The sequence below is a fragment of the Rhinopithecus bieti genome, unplaced genomic scaffold, assembly GCF_001698545.2.
Source record: "Rhinopithecus bieti isolate Rb0 unplaced genomic scaffold, ASM169854v2 scaffold_6380, whole genome shotgun sequence".
Classification (NCBI taxonomy): Eukaryota; Metazoa; Chordata; class Mammalia; order Primates; family Cercopithecidae; genus Rhinopithecus; species Rhinopithecus bieti.
The window spans coordinates 7,356,588-7,365,277 of NW_016806642.1; the positions used below are offsets into that span (position 1 = coordinate 7,356,588).

Consider the following 8,690-nt stretch of genomic DNA (forward strand, 5'->3'; position numbering starts at 1 on the left):
GTTAGCCAGGATGGTCTCGATCTCCTGACCTCGTGATCCGCCCGTCTCGGCCTCCCAAAGTGCTGGGATTACAGGCTTGAGCCACCGCGCCCGGCCCTTTACTTACATTTCTAAGTTTGCGTCCTCGGGACCTAGCACTTGTATCTAAGTGTCTGGCCTTAGAATGGTGCTCAATAAATATCTGTTGAGATACTGATGAATTGTCCCCTATAGCTGAATGATTACGACGTCATGAATAAGGCTCTACTTTTCCCCACTTCGTGGCCTTACAGGCACTCTCAGTAACAGCTCACTGGCCAGATACAAATTCGATTCATGTTTCTTCTTTCAAACACAGCCCCCATTTCCAAAGATACTGGAATGGGAACCTAGATGCCCAAAGCCATTGTTTTAGAACTACCTCCTACGGCCCCAAATCATTAAAGACCCTTATAATTGTGCCTATTTATACTCAGGGACGTGTTTTCAGGGGAAGAGGGAGGAGTGTGGCTCTACTCCTCAACTGGCAACATCAAATGGAATTTGCCTCCATTGATCTCACAATATCATAACATTTTCAACCAATTAGTTTAAATTTACTTTCATATAGAAGACTAGTAAAAAAAAAAAAAAATCCCAATGTTTGTTATGATTTTAAAATTCCTTTAAGCTTGTTGTTCCCAGCCTGCCAGAGGCCATGGAATTATAGCAAAGGAATTAAGATTACAAGGGGATCTCTGTATTTCCACAGACACATCAAAGGATGCTAAAAGTACACTGTACTTCCTATAAAGGTCCTTTTTTTTTTTTTTTTTTTTTTAAAGAAAAGGCCACCATAATTTGAAAAATGTTATATTTCTATGTTTTGTTGTATTTTTATGGCAGGCATGTATTACTTTTATAATGAGAAAAAGGTAGAATGAGCTTAATTTAATATTCTTTACTCAAGAAAATAAACTCCAGGATGTCATTTAGGTGGGGAACTACGAGGAAAAAGTTGGATGGGCTATGACCATGAGATCCTTCAAATGAACCATCCAGATCTGTCAACAAACATTTATTAAGCACCTACTAGTGACCAGGCACTGCTGGTACCTGCGAGGAATAGCTTTAGGCAGCATTTCTCAAAGTGTAGATCCTTTGCCCACCTGCAGCGGAATCACTCTGGGAAACTTGTTAACATCAGGTTTCTGGAATCCACTATAGACCACCTAGTCAGAATTTTGGGATGTGGCCTGGGGAACTAGCATCTTTAAACATGCTACCTAGATTACTCTTTTTTTTTTTTTTGAGATGGAGTTTTCCTCTTATTGCCCAGGCTGGAGTTCAGTGGTGCAATTTTGGCTCACTGCAACCTCTGCCTCCCGGGTTCAAGCAATTCTCCTGCCTCAGCCTCCCGAGTAGCTGGGATTACAGGCACCCGCTACTACGCCTGGCTAATTTTTTATATTTTTAATAGAGACAGGGTTTCACATGTTGGCCAGGCTGGTCTCTAACTCCTGACCTCAGGTGATCCACCCGCCCCGGCTTCCCAAAATGCAGGCATTACAGGCATGAGCCACTGTGCCCAGCCCTTAGATTACTCTTATTCTAGTTTGAGAAACCCTGATTTATGAATGACTTTAACTGCAATGACTGGTTTTAATGAAACATGTCAGCAAGTATAACAACAAGATTTCATCTCAGAACAAGATTTTAGCCTAGAAGTTCAGGAAACATGTTTCCTTGCACAATAAAGCAGGGTGCACTTGGGCTATACATCCGTGGTTTCTTAGGGAAGCAGGCATAGGCACTGTGTCAAAGTGACCAGGTGCAGCATGTGTGCAGGCCCTGCAACAATGGTCTTTCAAGAACTCATATGGCAGAATGAAGCCTTGTGAGAAATAAGGATTCCCTAGGATTTAGGAAAAGTCATGGGCGCTTTGGCCTCCTCTCCTTTAGAGTGCACTTGAGTATCTGGAAAAGTTCTTCTGAGCTTTGCCCACATGCATAATAGGCCCTCAGCATCTGAAATACTCACTCTGTGTCTTCCAGATGGTGTTCAGCAGTGGGTGAACCAAGGTGGTAGCCTGTAGACATGTTTTCAAGCTGAGCTGCTATGGCACTTATGTTGGTATCTGCTACAACCTGGGGAAAAAGTGAAAACAAGGTATTTCATTATAAGGAAGGGGAGAATTAGAGAAACCATGCTATATCCAAGGGTCAGTTCTCAATCCTAATCTTATCCAACTTATCTGGACCATTTGACACAATGGACTATTCTCTTTCAGACTTTTTTTTTTTTTTTTTTTTAAGACAGGGTCTCACTCTGTTGCTCAGGCTGGAGTGCAGTGATATGATTTCAACTCACTGTAGCCTTGACTTCCCAGGCTCAAGTGATTGTCCCACCTCAGCCTCCCACGTAGCTGGGACCACAGGTATGCACCACCAGGCCCAGCTAATTTATTTTTTTTTTTGAGATAGAGTTTCACTCTTGTCACCTGGGCTGGAGTGCAGTGGTGCGATCTTGGCTCACTGCAAACTCTGCCTCCCAGGTTCAAGTGATTCTCCTGACTGAGCCTCCTGAGTAACTGGGATTACAGACACCCGCCACCATGCCTGACCAATTTTTTTTTTTTTGAGACGGAGTCTCGCTCTGTCACCAGGCTGGAGTGCAGTGGCACGATCTTGGCTCACTATAACTTCCGCCTCTTGGATTCAAGTGATTCTCCTGCCTCAACCTCCCGAGTAGCTGGGACTACAGGCACACACCACCACGCCCGGCTAATTTCTGTATTTTTAGTAGAGACGGGGTTTCACCATGTTGGCCAGGATGGTCTCCATCTCTTGACCTCGTGATCCACCTGCCTTGGCCTCCCAAAGTGCTAGGATTACAGGTGTGAGCCACCGTGCCCGGCCTAATTTTTATATTTTTAGTAGAGACGGGGTTTCACCATGTTGGCCAGGCTGGTCTCAAACTCCTGACCTCAGGTGATCCGCCCACCTTGGCCTCCCAAAGTGCTGGGATTATAGGCGTGAGCCACCATGCCCAGCCCTGGCTAATTTTTTTGTATTTGTAGAGATGGAGTTTTTGCCATGTTGCTCAGGCTGGTCTCCCACATCTGAGCTCAAGTGATCTCCCACCTTGGTATCCCAAAGTGTTGGGATTATAAGCATGTGCCCCTGCGCCCAGCCTTAAACTATTTTCTTCATTTCTTCGTTTGGCTTCCATGACACCACAATTCATTAGTTTATTTTCCACCACTTCTGGCCATTCCTTCTATCATTCAAACCTCTAACTGAGGGCCACAGGGCTTAGTCCTTGAGCTTCTTATCTTTTCCATTAAACATATTATCCCATCCCATTGTCTCCCATTCCATCCCATCCCATCCCATATCCCATTCCATCCATCTCATGAATGTAAATACAATTTAAGTGATGATAATCCCTGAATCTGTACCTCTAGCTCCGATGCTTACCTAACACCAGATCCATATATCCAGTTGGCGACTGGATATATGGATCCAGTTGTCACTGAGTCCATAAGACATCTATGGGACATCTCCAGGAATCTCAAAGCTAACATGTCTAAAATGGAGCCTTTGCTCCCTGCAACCTTTGCTCCTGGAGCCTTCTTCATCTTGGGCAACTGCAACTTGATTTTTCCAGTTTCAAGGATGGTGTCATCCCTGGCTCATCTCTGTCTTTCACAACCCACATTCCATCCTCATGAAATTCTATTGGTTTTTCTTTCTTTAAAAATTTTTTTATTATTTTTATTTTTTTGAGACGGAGTTTCACTCTTGTTGCGCAGGCTGGAGTGCAATGGCGTGATCTCGGCTCACCGCAACCTCTGCCTTCTGGGTTGAAGCGATTCTCTTGCCTCAGCCTCCCGGTAGCTGGGATTACAGGCATGCACCACCACGCCCAGTTAATTGTTTTGTATTTTAGTAGAGACGGGGTTTCTTCATGTTGGTCAGACTGGTCTTGAACTTCTGACCTGAGGTGATCCACCTGCCTCAGCCTCCCAAAGTGCAGGGATTACAGGTGTGAGCCACCATGGCCGGCAAAATTCTATTGGTTTTTCTATGAAACCATTTCTAGCCTTCTCACTGGTCTCCTCGCTTCAGCCCCTCCATCCATAGTGGCTAGGGTGTTTCTGTTACAATGGAGCAGATTATTCCAATATTTTGCTTAAAACTGTCCAAAGAAAGCCGACTCTCTTGGATCACCACTGAAGTCCCTCCTATAACCTCTAGGGTCATCTGCAGTGATGTGCCCTGTGACATCTCTGCCTCTCCCCTAACATTCTCCTCAGTATTCTCTCTGCCCCATTGTGCTGACCTCCTCGCTGTTTCTCTCACATGCCAGACGCATCCCCACCTCAGCACTTTAACCGCTGTGCCTTCTGCCTGGCACGTTCTGTATTTGGCATCTGTGTGGCTGGCTTCTTCCCTACTCTTAGGCCTTTGAGTCACCTTCCCTGGTCACTGTAACTAACCTTTCCACGCCAACATCCCAGTTCCATGTTTCATGTTCCCCTTCTCTGCTTCCTGGTTCCTTCTAAATATTTATTTATTTCATTTATTTATTTTTTTATTTATTTTTGAGACAGAGTCTCACTCTGTCACCCAGGCTGGAGTGCAGTGGCACGATCTTGGCTCACTGTAGCCTCTGCCTCCCGAGTTCAAGCAATTCTCGTGCCTCAGCCTCCCAAGTAGCTGGGATTATAGGCGCACGCCACCAAGCCTGGCTAATTTTTTTGTATTTTTAGTAGAGACGGGGTTTTACCATGTTGGCTAGGCTGGTCTTGAACTCCTGACCTCAAGTGATCCGCCCGTCTTGGCCTCCCAAAGTGCTGAGATTACAGGCATGAGCCACCACGCCTGGCCTTTTATTTTTTGAGACAGGGACTCGCTGTCGCCCAGGCTGGAGTCCAGTGGTATGCTCTCAGCTCACTGCAGCCTCGACCTCCTGGGCTCAAGAGATCCTCCCACCTCATCCTCCAAGTAGCTGGACTACTGACATGCACCACCATGCCCAGCTAACTTTTTAGTTTTTGTAGCAACAGTGTCTCACTGTGTTGCTCAGGCTGGTCTTAAACTCCTGGGTTCAAGTAATCCTCCCACCTTGGCTCTAAAAGTAGGGAGGATTACAGGCGTGAGCCACCCTACCTGGCCTGTTTCCTTCTTACCACCATCACTATCTAATGAACTGCATACATCTTACCTTGTTTATCTTATTTATTGTCTATCGCTTCATACTAGAATGTAAGGGCAGGAAGTTTGTCTGCTTTGTTTACTCCTGTACTCCCCATCACATAGAAGAGTGCCTAGCACAGAGCAGGTGCTCAGTAAATAACTGGTGAGTGAAAGAATGGATGAATATCTCTGACTCCCTGAGATTTGCCTCTTAGATAGTCCTGAACAAAGGTATAGTAGAATAGGCTGTGTACTGTGGCTTGCACCTGTAATCCCAGCACTTTTGGAAGCCGAGGTGGGCGGATCATTCGAGCTCAGGAGTTCAAGACCAGCCTGGGTAACATGACAAAACTCTGTCTCTACTAAAAATACAAAAAAAGTTAGCCGGTATGGTGGCACACGCTTGGAGTCCCAGATACTCGGAAGGCAGAGGTTGCAATGAGCAGAGATCATATCACTACACTCCAGTGTAAAACTCTGTCTCAAAAAAGAAAATAATAAAAATAACTAAAGAAACCCACAAACGCACACAAAAACAAACGTATAGTAGAATAATGGCATTTAAACACTCACTTTATATTTGCATTCTCCAAATAACATTTTTTTTTTTTTTTGCAAATAACATTCTAAAGCATTTAGAAGAAATATAGTATAGCTCTGGGAGTCCACAACAGGACTCAGGATGGAGTTCCAGAGTTCAGTTTCAGCCACTTATCAATGCCGTATCTGAGTTTCAGCTTCCTCATCTATTAAATGGGAATCATAAAAGTCTGCCGCCTTATCCTGGAGTTGTCTTCCACCTCAACTAGTTACCAGAGATACTTTCTCAAGAGCTCCTTGGTTACCCCTGCTTCTCGGTTATAATTCTCACTGCACAAATACAGAGGGAACTTTGCCTGCCAGCACTGCAAAGCTTGACTTGATTGCAGTTTCAGAAAAGGCCAACAGAGGGCACGGCTGCCTAAACTGCTAAATTAAGCTTCATCTGTTAAGTAGAGCAGAAAAAGAAAGACAACAGGCCTGCCCCAGAACACATTTTGGGTGAAGCATCCTATTCTGGGGAAAACAGTGCTATGTCCAAGTTACAGAATCTTCTGGAAATACCACTGTATGAAGAATGATGGGATGAATTGGGAAATATTTAGGATGAAAGATTAAAGGAGGAATTCGGTATTGATGGAACGTATCTCAAAATAATAAGAGCTAAAAAAAAAAAAATAAATAAATAAAAAAAAATAAAGGAGGAAACGACAGATTTCTCCCTGCCCCCAAGTTCTGCTCTCTTCCACAGCAAGTGTACTGGAAGGGTTAACTTGTCCATGAACTCTTTTATCCTCCCTACTTTTGGAGTCTACCATCTTTATAAACCTACCCCTCTCCAGTTTCCATCCCCATCTCCTACCCAAACTTCCATGACCCACATTCTTCTGGCTTTCCTTCTGTGGGGGCCTGTTTCTCCATCTCTTTGCTCTTCTTCCATTCATCTCTTATGATGCAGTCCTGGGCCCATTGTCCACTTGCACACTCAGGCTCAAGTGACAGCATGTACATTCCCACAGCTTTACATTCCAATAACACGCTCACAATCCCAGCTTAGGCCAGGCGTGGTGGCTCACGCCTGTAATCCCAGCACTTTGGGAGGCAGAGCGGGCTGGATCACCTGAGGTAAAGAGTTCAAGACCAGCCTGGCCAACATGGTGAAACCTGGTCTCTACTGAAAATAAAAAATTCAGCTGGGTGTGGTGGTGGGCGCCCATACTCCCAGCTACTTGGGAGGCTGAGGCAGGAGAACTGCTTGAATGCCCGGAGGCAGAGGCTGCAGTGAGCTGAGATCACGCCATAGCACTTCAGCCTGGATGACAGAGCAAGACTCTGTCTTAAAAAAATAAAAATAAAAATAAAAAAAATCCCAGCTTACTCTGTGATATCCAATTGCCAACTTGACATCTGCATTTTAGTATCTCAGAGACGTATCAAAATTAACACAATACCCAAACTTTTGATCCAACAATTCATTTCTTTCAATTCACTTTTCTTCTAGTTTTCCTCATTTTAGTAAATGGCACCTCCAGCTGCCCAGTTAGAAATCTACTAGGTGAAATAGTGAAAATACTAGTGTGCTGGCTGGTGCCTATCTAACTGGAAAGGATGCTAGGATGCCAGCCACATAGCTGATCGCTCTCTGAATATCTGAGCCATCCACTCCCGCTTGCTGTATGTAATCCATCAAGTCCCCTGGATTCTACCTCCAAAATCCTTCTCAAAACGGTTTACTTTCCATCTACAGGTGACCATCCTAATTCAGTCCATCATCAAGTGCCTGTTACTTGAATCCCCATTCACCTTTGTCTCACCTCACACCCACACGGTAGCCAGTTACCTTTTCAAATATAAAATGGGTATCGGCACTCCCCTGCTTAAAACCTTGTAGTGGTTTCCCTTTGGACTTGGAATAAAATTTAGACTCTCTAATTATGCATATAAAGTTCCCTCCATAGCCTACTCCTCTAATCCCATGTCTCTCTGCACTCCACCCCACATTCCACAGTTCCCTCTGCGGGTGGGGAATTCCCCCCATCCCCCAAACCAGCGTACATGGCATCAGCTTAAATGTCACTTCCCTTCTACAAGCCTGCTTGGACCATCCGTGTTTAATTTCTCCTGTTTTCCTCTCCATAGCACTCTCCAAGTATTTCTCACAAATTATGGTGATTAGTATCTATGTGCATGTTGACTGTCTTTCCCACCCAATCACAGGATCCGTGAGGATCAGGACTGCTCCTCCTTGGCACAATGCTAATGTGTCTAGCACATAACAATTGCTTAATAATTGTGGAGTGAATGAACGAACCTAAAACTGTCATAAGGAATAGGGATTATGGGACTCAATTTTCTGAATTTCCACAGAGCAGGGTGAGACTGATGGAGGTTACAAGGAGATAGGTATTGGGTTCTTAAAGGAGGAAAAAAAAGTAACAATTAAGGCAGTTATGGAATGGAATGGCACAGTTTGCTAGGACATGAACACCTCAGTGAAGCAAGCATTCAGATAGAGGCTTGAAAATAACCAATTCAGGATGTAGCGGAGGGGAGTCCTATGCTTTGTGGGAAGTTACACGTGTACTATTGGCAGCAACCATGAAACAGACTGTCCATATGAGGCTGAGGAAGAAAGTCACTAAAATAGTGTTTTCTCTAAGGTATCGTCAAATGCCAAGATGTGACGGCAGTCTGCTCCTTCCTTTACTTGTTCATTTATTCAACATAATGCAGCATCACCATAGTTGAATATAAAATGAGCACTTACTTTATGCTCATTTTATTTGTTTATTTAATTATTTATTTTTGAGACAGAGTCTTGCTCTGTTGCCCAGACTGTAGTGCAATGGCACGATCTCGGCTCACTGAAACCTCTGCCTCCAGGGTTCAAGCAATTCTCTTGCCTCAGCCTCCCAAGTAGCTGGGATTACAGGCGTGTGTCATCACGCCCAGCTGATTTTTTTTTTTTTTTTTTTTTTTTTTTTTTTTTT

The 8,690-nt window shown here is 44.4% G+C and overlaps 1 protein-coding gene across 6 annotated transcripts in view; it reads right to left on the bottom strand.

Annotated features, from left to right (window-relative positions):
* Positions 1–8,690, bottom strand: part of PATJ (PATJ crumbs cell polarity complex component) — a 441,042-nt gene that overhangs the window by 15,367 nt on the left and 416,985 nt on the right. For all 6 annotated transcript variants that reach the window (XM_017877225.1, XM_017877223.1, XM_017877224.1 and 3 more), the window contains one exon: positions 2,000–2,106. In XM_017877225.1, the coding sequence (XP_017732714.1) occupies positions 2,000–2,106 (107 nt within the window). The remainder of the gene's footprint in view (positions 1–1,999; positions 2,107–8,690) is intronic.